This window comes from Phocoena sinus, chromosome 11 (assembly GCF_008692025.1).
Source record: "Phocoena sinus isolate mPhoSin1 chromosome 11, mPhoSin1.pri, whole genome shotgun sequence".
NCBI classification, from domain to species: Eukaryota; Metazoa; Chordata; class Mammalia; order Artiodactyla; family Phocoenidae; genus Phocoena; species Phocoena sinus.
In genome coordinates, this window is record NC_045773.1 from 74,985,912 (window position 1) to 75,009,216 (window position 23,305).

Genomic DNA, 23,305 nt, shown 5'->3' on the forward strand with positions numbered 1-23,305 from the left:
ACATGGACCTTGCCCGGTGGAGTGCCTAATCTATTTTTTAACTGCAAAGCCATAAGCCCTTTAAACCTCAGGCTTGAGGCTTCAGCCTTGCTCACTTGACGCCCTGGGGCAAGAAATGTCTGGGGTTGCAGGTAACTGGTAACTAATTAACACCTCCAATCAAGATCATAAAAAGAAACTTACCAGGGACAAATGTATCTGCTGAAGACCTATGCTCCCACTCAGAGGCTCCACTGAACAAAGCAGGTGCCGCGCTGTGTCCTTACTGCCTGACTTTTGCCAGGAGGCTGTGTATGTGGATAGAAAGAGCTATAGGTTACGGAGTGCTTCCTATGTTTCTGGTACCTGTGGTTTGCACTTGTCGTCTCATTGAATCCCTACATTCGACCCGTGATGTAGGTACCACTCTTTTTTTTTACACGTGGAAAGTGGATGCTCAAAATGCCACACCTGGTTGGTGGTAGATGTGGAACTCTATTTCTTATCCATCAGATTCCAAAGTCACCATTAGAGCATACTGTGCAGATAAGACTAAGAAGGAAGGGAAAGATAAAAGCTCATCGGGATGGAAGCAACCTAAATATCCATCGACAGATGAATGGAGAAAGAAGATGTGGTATGTATGTGTGTGTGTGCGTGTGCGTGTGTGTGTGTGATGGAATATTACTCAGCCATAAAAAGAATGAAATAATGCTATTTGCAGCAACGTGGATGCACCTAGAGATTATCATACTAAGTGAAATAAGCCAGATATCATATGATATTGCTTATATGTGGAATCTAAAACAAAAAAGATACATTGAACTTATTTACAAAACAGAAAGAGACTCACAGACATAGAAAACAAACTTACGGTTACCAAAGGGGAAAGGGGAAGGAGGGAAAGTTAGGAGGTTGGGATTTACATATACACATTACTATATATAAAATAGATAACAAACAAGGGCCTACTGTATAGCATAGGGTCTATACTCAATATTTTGTAATAACCTATATCGGAAAAGAATCTAAAAAATATATATATATATGTGTGTAACTGAATCACTGTGCTGTACACTTGAAACTAACATGACATTGTAAATCAACTATACTTCAATTAAAAATTAAAACAAGATTTTTATTAGAATAACATTGAATATATAGACTAATATCAAAATAATGACCATCTTTATTATACTGTCTTCCCATCAATGAATATCTCATATATATAAATATACATGTATATGTGTGTATGTATAGATAGCTCTTTTATTTTTTGTTGATTGCTTTATAACATTTACATATAACTCTAGTTCATTTTTATTAGATTTACGTAATTTAGATCATTTTATAGATTATTTTTATTTCTATTGTGAAATGGCTCTTTTACCTACTATATTGTGTGAACAGTTATTGCTAGTGTACAGGAATGTCATTTATTTTTATATGCTTATCTCAATATTAACTTTTTCAAACTTTTCCCTGGTCTCTGGAACCTGAGCTTTTCTGTTAAACTTAGTATCTGTCCTCAAATGGGGCAAAGACATTTTCTTTGACGACTTCAGTGCTTCAGAAAATGCTACAGAACATATGTAAGGGTCAAAGTTTCTAATATAACAGCCAGAGCAAGGTCCAAGTACTTATCACAAGGTGTCTTTGCTAAAATCTGTTCACTTGCAAAAATGATTTGGACGAGATCTGCTTGCATTCTCTCTTTCATCTTGTTTTTTGCCCACATAGCAGCTGTATCGGTAAGTAGGTTCTGTTCTTCACGGTATTTAGAAATATTCATTGTAGTATATGTTATCCATTCACTGTATCTTTATTTCTTTTCAGATTAAGCATCTTTCTAAAGGAAATGGTAAGAACTAATTGAAATGTATAGAGTGTTTTCTGAACTTTCTCTCTTTTGTTCAGCAATACCGGTAACAATATTTTCCCCCACTTTTAACAGTACATGATGGAGAGTTTGATGAACAGAAGGATATTTCAGAAATCAATTTAGGTGGGTGTAATTTCTGCCATCATTAATGCCTTTAAATAATTTAAAATCCTGTGATAGAATTGCTGAAAATCTCTTAACCTTCGTAGTATGGTATTGGGTAACTTTAGGAGAGAACTGTTCATTCGTGCCGCATTAGAATTTGCAGAGTTTCTGAAAATGGAAATGTGGAAGGAGAATAATGGTTAGACTAAATTTTCTAGAACTAGTGAGTGCTCAGCGGATCTAGAAATACATAACAAGATTTTTGTTGGTAAAAAATTTACTCTTCCAGTTTTCATTTTGAAAAAAGAAAAAAGAAGGGAAAATGGATGATTATTTTGCTTGCTAAAGAAAAATGTAAGGAATATGCCTTTGGTTATATTTAGTGGGGAAAAAACCCCAGTTCCTTTACTGGCCCATCATATTCACTAACAACTGTTTGCTTGGGACTTGGAGAAGAGTGTAAAGCGTCTCTGTTTTGACATCTTGCTCACAAAAACATTCCTTGAAGAAATCCATTGGTCTCATCCATTACTGAGAGGAGAGAGATGCCAAGAAATCGTCTCTCTTTTCTCTCTCGTCCTGTCTCTAAAATGGGGGAGAAGCCGCGACATTCTGGGTATCTTTGGTTAGAATTGGTGGGAAACAGAGGTTCCATATTCATGATCGTAAGTACCTTATAGTTTACAAAAGATTTCGTATCCAATTGCATATTTATTTGTCAAATTCTGTAATGGGGGGCTTCCCTGGTGGCGCAGTGGTTGAGAGTACACCTACCGATGCAGGGGACACGGGTTCGTGCCCCGGTCCAGGAAGATCCCACATGCCGCGGAGCGGCTGAGCCCGTGAGCCATGGCCGCTGAGCCTGCGCGTCCGGAGCCTGTGCTCCACAACGGGAGAGGCCACAGCAGTGAGAGGCCCGTGTACCGCAAAAAAAAAAAAAAACAAAAAAAAAAAACTGTAATGGGGTGAGAGCTATTTTCATTTTGCAGGAAGGAACAGGAGGCTCCTTTGGGTCAAGTTGACTCACCCAAGACCACAGATGGCAGTGGTAGAGCTCACCTCCAGGTCTTTTGACTCATAGCTTAATAGCTCAGTCCTATATGAAGAATGTAAAACTAAAAAATCCCATACCTTAGGGGTAAATTCCTCTGGCTTTGTCCCATTTACAGGGAAGCCAGTCTAGGTGATATTTAGTTGGAAAACCTTGAGAATGATTGCAGGGGCAAAGTAGAAATCACTTAGGAAAGTAAATGGGTGAATGGGTCTCAAGACTTCAGAGCCAGGCATCAAGCCATCTCTCTTTAAAGTCAGTCAGTCAAGGTGTCTGTAATTCAGAGGATCTGCTGTATCTTAAAGGTCCCGAGGCAGGAAAGCCTTGAGATTTTAGAGCAGTGCTTCTCAAACTTTAGCATCAGAATCCCCCAGAGGATTCAACACCAATGAGATTAGATTTATTTCCCACCTATTAAGCCTGCTCTAAACCATCAAGGCTTTCCTGCCCCAGGATGTTTCTATTTGCTGTTGCCTCTGCCTTCAATTCCCTTCCTTCACTCCCCACTCCACTAGATTTCTGCTTAAATGCCACCTCCTCAGGCAGGCCTTCCCTGACCACCATTTATGAATATCAACCCGCCTTCACCTCAGTACTCTTTTCCTTCTTACTCTGTTTTATGGGTTTTTTTTTTTTCAATTATGCTTTTCACCATCAGCCATACTTTACATTTATTTATTTATTTGTATCCCCTTCCTCTCCAATCAAGAATGTCATCTCCCCGAGTGCTTTGTTTTGTTCTCCACTATATCCCCAGCATCTAGAACAAGGCATAGGACACATTAAGCACTTAATAAGTATATGCTTCATGAACAAACTGGGTAGTGAACAGGCTGGGGCTTGCTTTCAATGGATCTGTACTTCTTGGTGAAATTCTCCTTCTGCACTCTCTCACTCCTCTGTGACCCCATCCATGCTGACCAGCCCTGGGGGCCAAGGTCCCAGTAGGCTTCTTCACATTGCTCTGGAAGAGCTCTTCCCTCATCCAGGCCAGGGGTCAAGAAATGCATAATTTTGCCCAGGACCGGCCTAGGCAAGAGTATGGATGGACCAGCCCATAGTAGCCCTACGGAAAAGGCAATTCGAGACCTGGGTCCTGCTGCCTGTGGGGCAGTGGCATCACTGCCGTTTTGTTGTTTAATTGTGCTGTTATATGACTAGGTTAAGGTCCTGAGGTTAAGTAAATCTAGGAAATATGGGCATGAGGGAGGGAGTGATTCAGGGACAGCCTTAGTTAGTCATTAACAAGCACAACCAGGAAGCCTCATCATAATAACACCTCCACGGTGTCATTACAGAGCCTGAACCCAGCTCCTGAATGAGCTGTAAGCTTTGCCAAATGAGACCCCTGTTTCCATGTGAAGTTGTGGTGATTATCCTCTAGTTTGATTTTCCAGCTGTAAATCAGGGGCTGTTCTCAGAATGAAGTATGATCTGATGATTCTGTCTGAAGTAGTCTGTGTTTTCAAGGGAAGGATGCTTGTCAAACTTTAGGGCTGTAATAAGAAGTGACATTCTTTTAAATGCCCTTAGTTTTCCCACCAGGATCTTCCCTTTTAAGGATCTTACTTTCAGAAACACTCTGAGTCCAATGCCATCAGGGAGAAAGTATATTCTGCTAAGGTCCTGACAGCAGATGTTTGGAGCCATGGTTTTGAATGGATCTACCCATATTTGCCAGGTCTTCTTTATTATCAGGGCAGTACCCTGAGCTTAGCTTTGGAGGGCACCATTGTTTTTTCATGGGGAAGAGCAAAATCAACCCATTTAGCTAGGGTGGGGAAGAAGGATAGTACAATAGCAGAAAGGACCCTGGACGGGAAGTGGGAAATTCTATAGCTCACTCAGCTGCTGACCACCTGGTACCTCATTTCCTGTCTCAGGAAGTCCCATTTCGACCTCCAAAGTGTGAGAGTTTTGAAGTCAATGAAGTCAATGACCAAAAAGATTCCTTCTAACTTGTCTCTTACTTTTAAGATTCTTGGATAAGATTTCTTTTCTATTTTCATTGAAGTATAGTTGATTTACACCATAATATTAGTTTCAGGTGTAAAACAGAGTGATTCGATATTTTCAAAGATATACTCCATTTACAGTTATTATAAAATATTGACTATATTCTCTGTGCTGTATAATATATCCTAGTAGCTTATTTATTTTGTACAAAGTAGTTTGTACCTCTTAATCTTCTACCCCTATCTTGCCCTTCCCAACCCCCTTCCCTATTGCCACTGGTAACCACTACTTTGTTCTCTATATCTATTTCTGTTTTGTTTCACTTGTTTGTTTTATATTTTAGATTCCACATATAAGTGATAGCATAGAGTACTTGTCTTTCTCTGTCTGACTTATTTCACTAAGCATAATGCCCTCTAGGTTTCTTGTTCCAAAAATGACAATAGAGAATGTGACAATATCTGATATTTATTGGCTATTTACGTTTGTTCAATTAGAAGAAATTTTTGCATTGTTTCAAAAGAGTTTCACCACATAAAGATTAACAACTAAAGACTTACAATATAAAAGATTCATTTTATTTTGAGAGATCCCTTTTAGTAATTCTCATTCAAATGTTTCTTTTTTTAAAATCCATGTCTAGCTGCAGGCTTGGACCTCTTTCAGGGGGACATTTTTCTACAGGTGAGTACCTGCTAGGAACACAATAACATTCCCCCCAGGACTGGCTGTGTCATAGGATGGTGAGCTTCTGCTCTGTGTCCAGCCACTGAGATGAAAGAATCTCATCTATAATGTGTACCCACAAAGACTTCCACTGCGGTTGCTGGTAAACAAAAACAGACAAAAACATTAGCGAACAGTACAGAAGAGTCTATAATTATTAAACTGCTTGTCCATCCAATTTTCCTAATAAGTGAAGCATGAGAGAGAAGGAAATCCACCACCATATTGAAAGTGGCTATTTCAGTTTTGAGGAATTTGTAGGTCACCTTTATTTGGTTCTTAAAAATTTCTCTGGAATTTTCTAAAATGTCTATAATGAACTTCTATTGACTTTACAATATAATCAGAAGATAAGTTGACTAAACTGTTTGAATTGTGTGACAGATTGTTAGTGGTGTGAGAGTTTAGAGAAGGGGGAAGCCAAGGAGACCAGCTGTCCAGTCACCTTTGCCTTTGTCTCTGCAGAATTCCAGAAATGGCCTGAGAGACCCCAACGCCAGGTGGAAGTTCCCCATCCCTTACATCCTGGCCGACAATCTGGGTAATATTAATTGTTCTTCATTAGGTGTTTTGAGTTGAATTCTTCTGTCTCACCTCTCCTCCTGATCATCAGCTTCAGACTTGGGGTAACTACCAACGTATAAAAGGGTTTCTAAGCTCTGACAGTTCTTTACCTCACGGTATGAGAGGCATGACATTACATCTGAACCCATGCTGCTTAACCAGTCTGAGATACAGAGTATCGAATAACGATTTTGAAAATGCAGGACCCACTAACATGTTAATCAGACCAAGAGCAACACAAAGAACAAAAATGAAATATAATTTGACGTCATAGCAATGAAAAATGTGCACTTGTAATAACAGTTTGTTTAGGTTGAATCTAAATATGGTACCAGGATACTAGTTTCAACATGTTGATTTCTTCCCTTTCTGTTGCAAGACAAACATGTCACCCTTTCGAGAAATAGAAAAGACTATATTTAATTGTCCTTGTTCCTCTGTATTAAAATTTTCTATTCTTTCCTCTCTCTTAACATAAAGGACTGAAATCAGTTGCATTTTGTTCATTGTTGAAAATAGTAATTGGTGGAAATAAATACATATTAGAAGCCACACGTGGACACTGGCCGACATCAAGCAGCTGACTGACAGCTCAGCAGCCACCACGAAGCAGTGCCTGTCTGGGAGGCCCATCCTCTGTGGATGGGGAAGATTCAACAGGAGAGGGGAAGCTAGGACAATGTTGCTCAGTCTTAATGAGCTGCTGTGCTGCTCCCCTTCTCAGGAGACATAGATCATGTTTCAAGAATTTTCCATCACTCTTTATCAGTGCTGCCTCCCATGCCTTTTCTGGAGAAAAGCTACATAGTAACAAGTGCTGTTTTTCTCAGTTATTTTACGGAAAATTGAGCTGAGTTGTTTTTCTCCAGCGCACTTGGAAATTCAAGGAGCATCCCTATTTACTGGGACATGATTTAAGAAACATTAATTTTAAAATGGATTTTCTTCCCCATGACGATTTTTCTTCCTCTTTGTCTCACCTTTGCCACCACCTTCCCATTAAGACATAGACATACTTACTGAATCTCTTACGTGCCAGATTCAGATACTCAAGGTGTGTCCCCTGGTCACACCTTGAGTAGCAAGGTCTCCTTAACTGCAAGGTAGGCGACAGATGAATAGACAGCAAAACTGAAGACAGGTGGCCTGAAATAAGGTAGCAGCTGTGAGGATAGAGTGGTGGCTCTCAAGTAGCATCCCATGAGAATCACCTTCAAGTTAAAAAAGGAGTTCAGGTGCCTGGGCTCATACCATTGCGAAAAGCAAAACATTCTAATTAGAGTTTGACATTTGTATAAATTCCTTTATTAAAGTTAAATTTACGTAGCGTGAAATACACAAACCAGGCTTTTGAGAAATGCATAGACTTATGCAACCCACACTTCCAATACTCTAGAAAGTTCCCCTGTGCTCTTTTCCATCCAATCCCACCTCCACTCCCCAAGAGACAACACCATTCTAATTTTTTCCCCTGTAGATTAGTTTTACCTGATTTACAACTGATTTGCAGATAACTGGAATCTCATAGTATGTCCTCTTTTGTATCTGGTTTATTTTGCTTACCATGTTTAAATGTTTCTGTATTGTGGTGGGCCAGTAGTTAATTCTTTTTCATTACTCATTAGTATTCCTTTGTCTGAATATATTGCAACTGTTTATCCATTTTTCTGTTGATGGATGTGGGGCTGTTTCAAGTTTGGAGTCTATTGTGAAGAAAGCTGCTGTGATCATTCTTGTACAAGTCTGCGGGGATATGTGTTTTTTATTTATCTTGGGTAAATGTCTAGGAATAGCATTGCTTGATCCTATGGTAAATATATGTTTAACTTTATAGGATAATGGCAAACAATCTTGCAAATTGGCTGTGACGTTTTTCATTCTCACCAGCAATGTCTGTGTCCCATTTGGTCCACCTTATCACTAACATAGGTGGAGTTAATCTTTTTAATTGTTGCCGTTCTAGTGGTTGTGAAATGGTATCTCACAGTGATTTTAAGTTGAGTTTCCCTAATGACTAATAATATTTAGCACATTTTCATGCGCTATTGACTATTTATGTATCTTCTTTTATGAATGTCTGTCCAACTCTTTCATGATTTTAAAAATTATATTGTTGGTCTTTTCATTATTTGTAGAACTTTATATATTACAGATAAATTATGTCAGGTATATATGATGAATATTTTCTCCCAGTCTGTGACTTGCCTTCTTTTTTAAAAGCAGTGTATTGATTTTCTTAATCCTTTCAAAGAACCAACTTTTGACTTGTTAATTTTCTCTTGCTTCTCTACTCTTTATTTTCTTGCTTTCTGCTCGTGTCTTTATGATTTCCTTTCTTCTACTTTTTTCAGATTTAATTTGCCCTTTCTTTTTTACATTTAAGGTGGAAATTTGTATCATATTTTTAAGTCTTCATTTTCCTAATAAAATACAATGCTATAATATGACATCTAAAGCTATAAATTTTATTTGAAGCACTGTTTTTACTACTTTCCTCATATTTTGATATGTTGTATCTTTATTCAAATTTAGTTTAGATATTTTCTAATTTCAGTTGTGATTTTTTAAAACCAGGGGTCAATTAAAAGTGTGTTTAAAATTTTCCAAATATTTGTAATTTTTCTAGATATTCTATTATTGATTTCAAGTTTATTTTTTTGAGGTCAGAGAACCAGTTCCCTAAGATTTCAGTCTTTTGAAATTTACTGAGATATGTTTTGTGATCTACTTTATGATCTAGCTTGGTGATATTCCATGTGCACTTGAAAAGAACCTGTATTCTACAGTTTTAGGTCATATTAGCCTATCAGTGTCAAATAGGTCAAGGTGATTGTTGGTGTTGTTCAAATATTTATATGTGTATATTTATAAATATTTATATTAAGCCGTGCTCTCATATACAAAGTTGTGTCAATGGGAATCTTAACCAATGAAATTTCCTTCTTTCAAGATAAACCCTCCTTCAGTTTCTGCCCATTTTAGGCATTTTCCAGTGCCTAAAGAGTTTCCTTTCAGAGAGTTTCCTTTCTTAATTTTTCCTAAATTTAATAATTGTTACCTGTGGGAGGGTTAGTCAGATTCAAATTCCTCTCCTATTATCAGAATGAAAAACTCTCTCAAAGGATTCTTTTTTTAAAAAAATTATTTATTTTTATTGAAGTATAGTTGATTTACAATGTTGTGTTAGTTTCAGTTGTACAGAAAAGCGATTTCATTTTATATATATATGTAAAAAGCATCTTTTCCAGATTCTTTTCCCATATAGGTTATTACAAAATATTAAGTATAGTTCCCTGTGCTATACAGTAGGTCCTTGTTGTTTATCTTTTTTTTTTTTTTTAAAGTAAAGGGTTTTTTTATTATGTGTAACACAAAGTGTTTATCTATTTTTATTTATAGTAGTGTGTATATGCTACTCCCAAATTCTGAATTTATTCCTTCCCCCCACTTTTCCCCTCTCAAAGGATCCTTAAACCAAATATAGTTAGCTTTCCTATGCTAATCCTCCAATATGTAGTCATTGGTATCTGAAATGAACTCTTCTCATATTATTTGATCCAGGGATAAAAAGGACTAGTGGTTTTCAAAACTAACATGATGGTTCAAGACAGATCCATGTAAAACCTACCATGTCAGGGCAGAGTAAAGAACTGGGAACTAGGAAACAATGAGGCAAAAGATAAGGTCCTTTCTCTCAAGGAGTTAACAGTGTCCTAAGGAGAGGAAACCACCTACGTAAAGACAACACACAAAACATCAAGTGTGGTTTTCAGAGGATGTGCACTCAGGGTTGGCTTTATGGTGAAGAAGGAGACTTCAAGTGGGCTTTATTTCCACTTTCTTCTTTTGAATGATGTCAGGACAGTTTTTACAAAATTATTACAGAGTTGCTTAATTCCCCTTTCACAACCTACTCAGATGTAGGGAAGGCAGAAGAGATGTGATTTTTAAATCAAACACTCTCAGTGTTTCCACTATTTGTCTTGAAGATAACAAAAGCAACACAATATTATAGAAAGTGTGACTTTCATTATAATCAAACTTTTTTCCTTATACTTTTGTAACAACCAAGCTGTCTTAGGTACATATCTTCAAATTATAGATGTGTCTCAGTAAGAATAGGTAAAAGTCCGTGAACATTGTCCAATAGTTTTAATGCAAGCTCTTGCTGTTGTTGTGTGTGCTGTTTCCACAACTAATTTACTAATTATTCCAATGACTTTCTTTACTGACCTTAATATGATTTTATGACATCTGAGTGGTGGAGTCTCCAACTCAGTAGTTTATTAAATAAGGGACAGAAAAATATGAGATAAGTATGGGGTAAACTGCCAAGAATTAGAAACTCTTTGAGAGAATGCTGAAAATCAAATGTACAAGAATATAATTTAATTTTATAGAACTTAGCTTAAGTTGTAACTTAGAGACCTACCTCCAACAAGTTGATGGGATTAAAAACCACACACACACACACACACACACACACACACACACACACACACGGTAAGAAACAATCTCCTTTCCTTTGGAGTATCTTTCTCCCCCACCCATCCTTGTCTTATGCAATACCAAGGTATGTACACGTGCAGATTAGGCAAAAGGAATGATATTTGATCTCTGGTCATTGATCCACAAAGGTTACTAATAGGCATCTATAGGTCCATAAGGCTTCTGCTGCTTTGGTTCCAAACTTGGGTTACAGAAATCTTTTCTAAGGCTGCCTGCAGAGCTGCCTATCTAGGCTTGCCATCTATTGGGGGTCCTACAGGGAAGCAGCATAAATATTACACATACTTCTTATGCTTTCAGGAGCCATAAACCTCTGTAAGCTCTGCTCTCTTCCTCTAGCAAGAGGGGGTGACTTTTTAGATTGGGGGAAGGAATCCCTTTCCCAATACTCTCCAAAGTACTTTATCCAGAAGACAGAAGTGGCTTGAATCACTTCTGTCTTGTGCTCTGCCATGCGGGTCTCCTGAGGGAAGGTACTCAGAACTTCTGCTTAAATGCGGGATAATGAAAGGGAGAAAGTGGGAAAGTTATGATTTTGTTCAGCCACACATACGTAAGTGTATTCTTATTTTGTAGATATATATACATTATGTATTTAACATATGCACTTAGTGTTTATATCCACAAATAATTTGTCAGTTTTAGTTTTCAAGGGATCTATTTACTATAAAAAAAATCTGTCATGGACCCCAGTGGATTTCATGTGGTGGTATGATTTTCTATGTTTATAGGTCATATATATATTATCCAAGAGCTAGCTAAGGCTCATTGATATTTTTATTGATTTCTGCAGCACTGAATGCCAAAGGAGCTATTCTCTATGCCTTTGAAATGTTCCGCCTCAAGTCCTGTGTGGATTTCAAGCCCTATGAAGGAGAGAGCTCATACATCATCTTTCAGAAGTTTGATGGGTTAGTATGAAATTTTACAGAGTGTGAAAATCACACGTCCTTTGATTATAAAAAGTGACACATCTCTTTCAAAGGCTAAAAGAAGAAATTGGAAAGAAACTAAAAGAAAAATCAAATCTTTCACTGTGAATTTTTTTAAGTGGCATCACATTTTTAATGAGCTCTGTAGAGAATGAATTGTTTGGAAACCTCAGGGAACCAGGGAGACTCATCTCAGTTCTTTTCCTGGGTTAAGGTTATGCTTTAAATTACAGTCCTTTTTTTTTTTTTTTTCCTGGTACTCGGGCCTCTCACTGTTGTGGCCTCTCCTGTTGCGGAGCACAGGCTTCGGACGCGCAGGCTCAGCGGCCATGGCTCACGGGCTCAGCCGCTCCGCGGCATGTGGGATCCTCCCGGACCGGGGCACGAACCCGCGTCCGCTGCATCGGCAGGCGGACTCCCAACCACTGCGCCACCAGGGAAGCCCCCTTTTTTTTGTTTTGTCAGGTTTATTAAAGTATAAAATGCATCCTTTTGATGGCTCTGTTTTAAATTATAGTACTCTGATGGCTGGACCTCTTTGAAAAGTTCTAGATGTAGATTTGCTTTTCAGAGTTACTTATTTCTAAGAAGAAATAAATGGTATATCAAGAAAGAAGACCTTTTTCTTCAGCGGTGTGTATATGAACCAGTCTGAGCTAGATGAAGTTGGGAAGCAAAGCCACCATCTGCCGTGACTCTGTAGGTCTGTGTCTTCAAGACCCAGCTGGAGGTATCTCTTCACACTGCAGTTCCCAACATGGCCTCTAGGTGTTGCCTGGATTTCATTGTCTAGTTCTGAAGGTGGGGATTTTGTTAATCATGGATGGGTAACAGACGTAAAGTAGGAAGTTAGCACATGCTTTAGCTTCTCAAGAAGAGTCTTAGAGCTCAAAATGTGTAGGCTTGGCAAGTAGGGGTGGTGGAGTAATAACAAGTGAATAGTTCTAGTATGCTATGGTGACCACAGAAGCAGGACATAGTGTGAAGTGAAGATTCAGGCAGAGCCAAGCTGAGTGGCAGAGAGATGAAGAAAGGAGAAGGATGGAGAGGTAGAGGAAAGGGAAGGACAAATGGGAGGTGGAAATAGAGGGAAAACCCGAATTTGGGGGACTCTTATTGCCTGTGGTCGGGAGATGTCTCTATTACACTTAAGTTAGGGGAGAGGAAAAGGGAGGAAGAGGGTCCAGGAAAGGGGCTGGCCCAAAGCACCCCAAACCCTTCAGGATCCTGGTCCTCTGAAGCTGGAGGTTAACTGGGCTCTTTCAGAAGGACAAGGTCAAAGATTTACAGAGTGGTGGAGTTACGGTATTTTGCAACTTACACCTTTCCTTTGGGGAGGGATGTTTAAAAAAAGATAAATAATAAATGCTTCCTCTGGATTGTGGATAATTTGCAGAGTAAACTCTGAATTGGTAAGAAAATGCTACCGTCAGGCAAGGTGATAATGGTGATGCTTGCACAACTCAGTACATTAACTAAAGATCATTGAATTGTACACTTAAGATTGGTGAATTTTATGGTATGTAAATTATACCTTAATAAAGTTGTTAGAAAATAACTAAGGTCTATCTTTGAGTAGAAATCAAGCCTATTAGCATTTGAACTTATATGATGCTAGCAATCTTGGGAAAACAGTGGCAGGTAATTTAATGTGATTGTCACCAAGGACCTCACAATTCACTGGTAGCATTTAAACTATCGTCAGATCTCTTATTCTGTTGAGCGTTGGTTAAGGTATAGATCCTTGTTGAGGTGGAAAATCAGATGTACGAGAAAAGACAAAAATAATTGGGAAAAAGAGGGAAAGAGGCTGCACACGAGGAATCTAGAGTATCTGCTAGCAGTTCCTGAGTCCACTATTTTCTGAGGGAATTTATGGGTCCTTCTTGCCTGGAGCCCTTCAGACATAAGTTAGGCCACCTGCTGTGTGCTGTCACAATGCTGCAGATTGGGTAATACCCCAAGAAATGAACTTGATTAACTTGCATTTTTAATGAGGTTCTTTTTTATGATCATAAAATATATGCCTGCTCATTATAGGATATTTGAAAAGTCATGAAAATGTAAAGGAGAAGACGTAAATCAACCACAGCCACTGCTCAGAGACGGCTTTGTGGTATAAAAGCAATAGTGTTGTTCTTTGGAATGCCCCATGGGTTTGTGAAGGTGAAGAAAAATGCCTATTTTTACTTCTTTTTACCTGATGCATTATTAGGATTGATTTGCCTTTGAGTATGTAGGCATACTTTTATAATGGCCTATCACTTTTAAAGCCTGCATAATAGTCTCTCCAGGGAATGTTGCTTTTTTCACCAGTGCCCTATGTTGATGAGAATGCTATTAATAGTTTCTTTTTGAAATCAAACCTAAATTTCTTCAAACCTAACCTAATTTGTGTTTTGGAATCCTATGAATTACAGCTGCTTAAGAATTCTCTAGAAGAAAATTTCTTTCTTCTCTTTAAAGGTGCTGGTCTGCGGTTGGCGACCAACACGTAGGACAGAACCTTTCCATTGGCCAGGGATGCGACTATAAGGCCATCATTGAACACGAGATCCTGCATGCTCTGGGGTTCTACCATGAGCAGTCAAGGACGGACCGGGATGATTATGTGAACATCTGGTGGGATGAAATTCTTCCAGGTGTGTATGAACCCAAGGTGCTATTATCATTATCACTTGCTCAGCCCAACCCTGGGATGACCAGGCCAAACCTACGTATGAATGGGAGCTTCAATTTCTCCAGGAGGAACACAAAATATGACCTCTCCTGTAGGCTGTGCTCATCTGATCACAACTGATCCCATATAAGTGTCTCAGGGAAAGGCGAATGGTGGTTAACTAAATGTAGGGTTAACTGATAATCAAAAGCTCTTGCTTTGTTTCTGTGTTTTTGTTGAAAATCTAAAATTCTATTCTCCTGTCTTAGTGAGTAAAATGAATTAGGTCCCTGAGGATGTCAGGGTCCTTTTTCTGCATGTGAAATCTTGTGTAGAAAACTACATGAGGTTTAGGTGACTGTATGATAATCCTAAGACATACTCCAGAATTTTTTTTGGTGCTTTACCAAATCAACAATAGGTGTTTACAAACAGAACAGCTACAGCAAAAAAACAAAACAAAACCACCTTTTATCTGAATTTGCACTCCCAATTGTGTTAATTCTAGCTAATAGTTTTTCTGATTAATCAAAATGCACAAGTCTTTTCTTTCTCCTTTCTAAGCACCTCTTTCCTTCTGCCCCCAACCCATAAAGGATAACACCGTAAACGATAACACAGTTTTATTTCACATATTATTATGCAGTTACTCTAAAAATTCTGATGAAAATGTTATAACTCAGTTTACCAATAGACATTCCATGCTGTGTTTCTGAAAACACCTAGTTTTTTAAAAAAGATTCTTTTGATTTTAAAGTCTTTATTGAATTTGTTACAATATTGCTTCTGTTTTATGTTTTGTTTTTTTTGGCCATGAGGCATGTGGGATCTTAGCTCCCTGACCAGGGATCAAACCTGCACCCCCTGCATTGGAAGGTGAAATCTTAACCACCACAGGACCACCAGGGAAGTCCCAACACCTCGTTTTTGATTAGGAATTAGTTCAGGAAGTGGAAAAGCATCATTTTTGGCAGTGATAGCTTAATGAAACTTCCAATGTATTGGAAGTGCCTTAATTATGACCACACATGGTTTTCATGAAGCAAATCATTGCCTTGTAATTATCTGTTTCATTTAGATCCCAATTTAACATATGAGTTCACAGATTGCAGTGCATCTCTAATAATCTTAGGGACTTGGAAGAACTGGCCATACTTTACAATTAAATATCAGTCTCCAAAAGACTTCTGCCAGAACTAGCTCGTTTTGGAGTAAGCTGTAACCATGGATCTCACAGGAGGCAGGGCTACAGATGGCTAATCCTATCAAAATCACCTCTGGGGTTTCTCAATCTGTGTCCCTCCGGGCACCTCCTATTCTGATATTTCATGAATGTGGAGTACTGGTGGGAGGAGGGGAAACCATGTGGTTTGTAAAAGCCTAATCTGTTACCAGGATTGGACCCACACATATACTCCCACCCATCCTACCATTCAACCACTGAGCTAGAGGCCAAGTAATATTCTTCTTTGTCCCCCGATACAATCTAGAGAAGTTCTAGACAGTATTCACCCAAGTATGAAATAATAGATCAAAAACAGTATATTTTGTCTCCCAGGGGTAATTGCCTTATATCTGGGTCTGTGTAGATGCGCCAGAAGAGTGCAGATCAAAGGACCGAATCTCTGCTTGTGAGGCTCCGGGCAGTATTAGACTTCGTCTGAATTTGCCAGAGGCCTGAATTTCTTACTTTCTCTTATATACTTAACTCTGCTGAAAATGACATGAGGAAGCAGAAAACATTCGCATTTTTAAGTTTTGAAGGACACAATGCTCGGTGCTTTTAAGATAGTTTTAGACCATATGAGGTCCCCTTTCTCAGAGGGAGCCTGTACACTTACAAGGATAATTTGCAGACATGCTCAGTTTGGGATTGAGCATGAATGACTCACCATGTTTGCTCATCTCCTGTCTGTGTTTTCATTAGGTGTCATTTCATATATCTAAACTGCTTGCAATCACTGGAGAGCTCTTCTCAAATGAGACATCAAATCCAATTTAGATCATAAGCAAGGGCAGTATTATTGCTCAGGGTAATTTATGACTTCATTGCATCTCATCTTCAGTTGATGGCAATCTTATTATTTAACCTAGGAAGATACTCTATGGGCCATATAGTTCTCTCCCCAAATCCATCTCTGTTTCTGAAGTCAGAATTGTGTTTTCTGGGTCTGTTTTCTTTTATTAAGCAAAACACTTCTGAGGTCTAGCAGGGGGTCTACAGACTACGGTCTGTGGGCCATATCTGTTTGCTTTTGTAAATAAAGCTTTATTGGAACATAGCCATGCCCATCTGTTTACATACTGCCTATGGCTGGTTTTGTGCTATAACAGCAGAGTTGAGTAGTTGTGACAGAGACCATACATCTTGCAAAGCCAGAAGTATTTTCTATCTGGCCCTTTACACAAAAGTTTTGCCCATGAGCTCTGGTTTACAAGATCACTTCCTCTTCAACCCCTCGGCTGTGAGTTCCCTGAAGGACCATGCCTGTCCTAGTCACTGCCAGGGACCGCCACCCACCTAGCACAGCTCCCAGTAAATAGTAGGCATGACAAAAATGTGTTGAGTTAAATTTTAAAATGTATTAAAAAAAATTTATTTGGTAAAGCATTCTGATAAGTATCCTTGGGTAATAAAGAATAAAACTATCTATTTTAACCTGATGATTTTATTGCAAGTTAAGGAAAACAGCCAGTGAGTTGAAAGCGCCTTAAGATACCACTGAGAGTTACCAGGAGACCCCAGACCCACGCCCAAGTCCTCACACCCCCTAAATGCTTTTTATAATTTTGCCCCCTTAACAGCCATCTGAAGACCACATGCTCTGGAAGGAATGACTCTCCTCCTTCCCTGTTGGGGTTATTTATTTCTTGCAGTTCTGTACCGACTTTGAAAATGCTTCGATCCCTCTTGGATTAAGTCCCCATAAAACCCTTGTGAGTTGGGAGGATGTAACATCAGTATTGTTGTTCTACAGTTAAAACAAGTTTTGATCAAAGGGGTTCATGGGCTTTTCCAAAAGCATCTGGGGACCACTGCCAGGCTGTACCACACTTCTCCAATCCTGAGTGTACCTGAGTTGATGTCTTTGAAAGTTGGTCACATTTTCTTCTAATTATTAAAAACAGTTGGATGGGAAGCTAGAAAGGGAGAAAGAGATGATGAAGGTGGGAAGTTTTGACTGGGAGAGTTATGAGTATTCTCATTCAGTTTTTCTATCACTTCCTAAGAAGGGAATTAAAAACCGTGAACTTCCCATTATTGCAGCCGAACCAGTAAATTCCTGATGGCTGCTGGATTAAAAGAGTATCTGGGTGGTTCCTCATTTCAGCATTTCACATTGCAGGGCGTATTCTCTTACTTATGCTAATCTCATTTAAAATATTTTCATTTTCTATTTTGAAAGGAAAGTCAGTTTTCTTCCTCTTCTGTTTTTCTCACCATGGGGCAATTTCTAGAACAGGAGAGTGTGAGCCTTGATTGACAGGACGCCACTTTCTCACCAGGTGCTAAACTTTCCTTCTGCCCGTTAGATTTCTTTTTCCTAAATTGTTGGAGAGCTGGCCAGGTACAGCTCTTGGTGGATGAGGTACTTGGCTGTTAGCAAGATGAATCAATCCTGAATACTTTCCTGAGTTCAAAAATTCCTTTTCCTACCATGAGGAATACCTGCCTCTACTTTGATATCTTATCTTCTCTTTCTTGTTTTGTTTTGTTTTTTGTTTTTTGTTTTTTTTGTGGTACGTGGGCCTCTAACTGTTGTGGCCTCTCCCGTTGTGGAGCACAGGCTCCGGACACGCAGGCTCAGCGGCCATGGCTCACGGGCCCAGCCGCTCCGCAGCATGTGGGATCTTCCCGGACGGGGGCACGAACCCGTGTCCCCTGCATCGGCAGGCGGACTCTCAACCACTGCGCCACCAGGGAAGCCATATCTTCTCTTTCTTAAATCCTCATACATACACACACACATTTATTTATTTATTTATATGTATAAAAATGAATCTTTGATTTAAATATACATTTAATAACATGCATTGTATATTCACATTGCATTTATATTCTAATATATGTGTATATTATGCACATATTTAATAATATGTATATATTTATTATTAATTATAACATGTATTTTTTTTCTCTTTGGGAGTATTTACCCATTTATTTAATTACTGTGCCAGTTTCAAGCTACCACACAATTTTACTGAACAAGGAGTTAGGGAAAGATTCTCAGAATCAGTTCTCCTGACCTGGACAAGGTGGCCCAGCTCATGACTCTTTCCCACTCAAACCAACTTCCTCTTACTTTTTAAAAAATTTATTAATTCTATTTATTTATTTTTGGCCGTGTTGAGTCTTTGTTGCTGCCCACAGGCTTTCTCTATTTAATATCCATTATAATAATTGTATGTACTATTATATATTAGTACTTTACAATGTTATTAGTAAAAGTTAATGTATATTAATTTTATATACATTGTGCAAATTATAAAATATGTTAAATATGTATATATATTTAGATCAAAGATGCATTATTCTGCCCCCCCTCCCTTATTTTGGTCTCTGCTTGAGTATCTAGTCAAAGAGGGTAGGACGGGGAAATGACATGACTGATCAGCACCTGTGGATTCCCTCCTTGACAGGTTATGAGCACAACTTTAACACCTACGATGACAACTTCATCACAGACCTCAACACACCCTATGATTACGAGTCTTTGATGCACTACGAACCTCTCTCATTTAACAAGAATGCTAGTGTCCCCACCATCACAGCCAAGATCCCTGAGTTTAACTCCATCATTGGGCAGCGCCTGGATTTCAGTGCTATCGATTTGGAGAGGCTGAACAGAATGTACAACTGCAGTGAGTACCTCTGGGTCTGAGGACTTGGTAACCCCCCCTGACCTTACGGGACTCCTGTACATTTTCCTTTGTGTTAATTTGTTAATTTTGTTAATTTGTCCATTTCATTAAGGACATTTGTTTCCCTATCCTTAGAAAAAATTGTAACACCTACCCCACAAGATGGTCATGAAAATCAATTATGTGTTTGTGTTCTGTAAAGTGAAAATATTGGGCCAATGTAAGGAGCTGGAATTGTCCAACTTCTTCAGCTTCCCTTTGAAGGGTGCATCCTTATGTAAAGCCCAAGATAGTTATAGGCTTGAAAGTATTTTGTATCTTAAATTCTTTGTCCAGGTTAGTGGTTCCTGGAGTCCTCTAATGCTCAGAGATGGGATGTTTTCTAAAATGGCCCCATCGGTCTTCAGAGACACATTCTTTAATCCTGTTCAATATGTATGTAGAGAAGATCTACTAAGAACAAAGCCCAGCATAATAGGTATCTCATTCTTGATCTAAAGGAGTCGATGGTTGGCATTTACAGAAAAGCATGATGGTAAGCCTTTTTATAGTTTGACTCTGTGAAGTGTGTAGGGCTGCATCTGTGTTGGCAGGTTCTGCTATCTAATGCATGACGGTAGGACTTACAATTGAGAAAAATCAAGACAACAAAAGGCTCATGATCCTGCTAAAACAATGACATCTTAGTAGCCTAAGTCATTAGGTATTTGACATGAGAGGCCTTACATTTTTAACCAGGTGACAAAAATATCATTTGCAGCCACAACTCACACCCTTTTGGACCACTGTGATTTTGAGAAGGCAAACATTTGTGGGATGATTCAGAGTACCAGAGATAATGCTGACTGGGTCCATGAGGACAGCACTCAGCCTGGACAAGCGGATCACACCTTGGAGGGACGATGCACAGGTCAGTGAAGGCAGCAAGGAGGTACATTATGGAGGTTCTCCAGGTTCAAGGGGAAATGGCAGCCGGCATGTTTGGCCTCAGCTGGAATGCTAGTTATCAAACCTGGAACTCTGAATGAAGACAAAAACCATTTCTCATATCTTTATTATTATTATTTTTGCGGTATGCGGGCCTCTCACTGTTGTGGCCTCTCCCGTTGCGGAGCACAGGCTCTGGACGCGCAGGCTCAGCGGCCATGGCTCATGGGCCCAGCCGCTCCGCAGCATATGGGATCTTCCCAGACCGGGGCACAAACCCGTGTCCCCTGCATCGGCAGGCGGACTCTCAACCACTGCGCCACCAGGGAAGCCCGACATATCTTTATTATTAACGCAATAAAAAGCATCCAGGTTCTGGGCATGCAAAAGAAAGGTTCATTTAAGTGATGGCAAAACTGATACAAACATAATGGTTGATATGACTTTGTACTTGTTGGTTATCTAGTTTATATAGAGTGTGTGTAACACAGGAAACTGTACTCAATATTTTGTAATAACCTATAAGGGAAAAGAGTCTGAAAAGGAATATCTATATCTATCTATCTATCTATCTATCATCTGTCTATCTGTCTGAATCTCTGTGCTGTATACCTAAAACTAACAACGACACTGTAAATCAACTATACTTCAATAAAAGTTTTTTTTAATTTTAAAAAAGATATGACTTTGTAGGACTTCCCTGGTGGTGCAGTGGTTAGGAATCAGCCTGCCAATGCAGGGGACACGGGTTCGATCCCTGGTCTGGAGAAATCTCACATGCCGCAGAGCAGCTAAGCCCGTGTGCCACAACTACTGAGCCTGTACTCTAGAGCCCACGAGCCACAGCTACTGAGCCCACGTGCATAGACCCCATGCTCCGCAACAAGAGGTCCCACTGCAATGAGAAGCCTGCACGCTGTAACAAAGAATAGCCCCCGCTCGCCACAACTAGAGAAAGCCTGCGGGCAGCAACAAAGACCCAGTGCAGCCAAATATATATATATATATATATATATATATATATATATATGACTTTGTAAATTAGGGCAATGTCTCTAACAGCAGTGTCCTCCGGTGGAACTACAGTGCACACCACATATGTAATGTAAAATTTTCTAACAGTCACGTAAAAAAGAAACAAGGGAAATTCTCTTTAGTAATATACTTAACCCAATATATCCAAAATCTTAACATTTCAATGTGCAATCAATATAAAAACTATTAATGAGATGCTTCACACTTCTTTACAGTAGGTGTTTGAAATCTGGTGTATATTTTATCCTTACAGCGAATCTCAGTTTGGACTGGCCACAGTTCAAGTGCTCAGTCGACGTATATGTTTGGTAGCTGCCATATTGGATAACAGCTTCCTGTACATGGTTTGTGCAGCGAAAAAGCCATAAAGTCAGGAGAGACCTGGGTTTAAAATCTGGCTCCACCACGTGCTAATTGTGACCCCAGGAAGTTGTTTTTGTTGTTGCTGCTGTTGAAGTCTTTTGGCTTTTTGTAAGCCTCTCTGACCGTCAAGCTATTGATCCTTCCCAGCGAGCTTGCAAAGAGATAATGCATCTAGAATCTTCAAAGGCAGACCAGCAGCCTGACTCCCTACTCATTTCCCCCATCGTCCCTTTCTCTCCAGAGGTTCTATTTATTTTTCAGTTTCTATCTTAACACCCTTTTATTATGTGCTCGTCATTGAAATCGTGCCAACCCTATTTGGAAGCAGGCGGGGTTATAGATTATAATAGCCTTTTAAAGATTGGACTATCCTCAAGTCCCTTTGTCCACGCCTGTGGGAGAGTTGGTAAGAGTTCCTTCACAGATGAGACCCAGCTTATCACCCAGATGCCAGGCCACCAGGGAGAATGTCAGAGGTTGTCAACAATTGCCACTCTTCCTCGCGCCTTGGCAAAGGGCGAAAGTCTCTGTTACACATCAGATTATTAAACGTATGATCTCCAGTGCACAAAGGGTGATCTACACCTGAAGTTCTCTTTAAATTTCCATCATAGCCTCTAATCTAATCTCTCCTGTGGGTTTGCTGGTAGGCTAACGTGCAAGTTCCAGCTAAAGTTCCTCTCCGTGTGAGAGGAATCTGCTGAAAGAAGATTCTAGCATTTTAGTAGGAAAGGAAAGGACCACAGCCCAGAGAGGTAACTAGAAAAGCTTTCTCAGGTTAACTTGACCAGCCATTATGCTTCTTCCACAGGAGGCACATAATGGGACGGGGTTTCCTTTGCTAGAGAGCACTGCCTTATTCAGGTAGACGCATACACTCAAAGAGCTCAAAGGATAGAGGCCACTTCCCTCCCACTTGAATCCCAGAGAGATGAATGAATACCCAGTTACTGGCAGCTCTAGGGCGAGAATTCAGGTCTCCTGACTCCTCAGCTTGAGTTATTGGGCTTGCACTTCATACTTCTGACCTCAACTGGTGGAATTCCTGAGCAAGGATAACCAGGAGACCTTCTTAGCCCCGTGAGCTCTTGTTTACCCTAACCCAAGCCCTCAGCAATTCACGACACCAAAGTCTAAGGCTAGTAAGATAAAGTATTGAGAAGAACATACCGGCAAATGTAATTTACCCTGATGATATATTAAAGACGTATGGTATTTTTCAGCTTTGTGGAAAGCGAGTCAGGATGAGGCAAGGACTCATATTGTCAAAGTACCTGGAACTGGAGATGCTCACTTCATTTTTACTTGATGAAATGTTTTGAGTGGAGCATTTGGTAAGAGGTTGAGTATTGGAGTAAGTTTAGATGACTTCTTTTTTTCTTTTTTTTAAAGAATGGTAACATTTTTATTTATTTATTTTTATATTTATTTATGGCTGTGTTGGGTCTTCGTTTCTGCACCAGGGCTTTCTCTAGTTGTGGCAAGCGGGGGCCGCTCTTCATCGCGGTGCGCGGGCCTCTCACTATCGCGGCCTCTCTTGTTGTGGAGCACAGGCTCCAGACGCGCGCAGGCTCCGTAGTTGTGGCTCATGGACCTAGTCGCTCCACGGCATGTGGGATCTTCCCGGACCAGGGCTCGAACCCGTGTCCCCTGCATTGGCAGGCAGGCGGATTCTCAACCACTGCGCCACCAGGGAAGCCCTAGATGACTTCTTTATATGCAAGAATTGTTCATTGTCCTCGCCTTTGAAAAAG

At 39.6% G+C, this 23,305-nt stretch overlaps 1 protein-coding gene across 1 annotated transcript in view; it reads left to right on the forward strand.

Annotated features, from left to right (window-relative positions):
• The first annotated feature begins 1,661 nt into the window (after positions 1 to 1,661).
• Positions 1,662 to 23,305, forward strand: part of MEP1A (meprin A subunit alpha) — a 31,197-nt gene continuing 9,553 nt past the window's right edge. Inside the window, 9 exon segments of the mRNA XM_032649091.1 lie at positions 1,662 to 1,808; positions 1,810 to 1,840; positions 1,934 to 1,984; positions 5,617 to 5,657; positions 6,165 to 6,240; positions 11,566 to 11,683; positions 14,171 to 14,346; positions 19,005 to 19,226; positions 19,987 to 20,136. Coding sequence (XP_032504982.1) covers positions 1,662 to 1,808; positions 1,810 to 1,840; positions 1,934 to 1,984; positions 5,617 to 5,657; positions 6,165 to 6,240; positions 11,566 to 11,683; positions 14,171 to 14,346; positions 19,005 to 19,226; positions 19,987 to 20,136 — 1,012 coding nt within the window.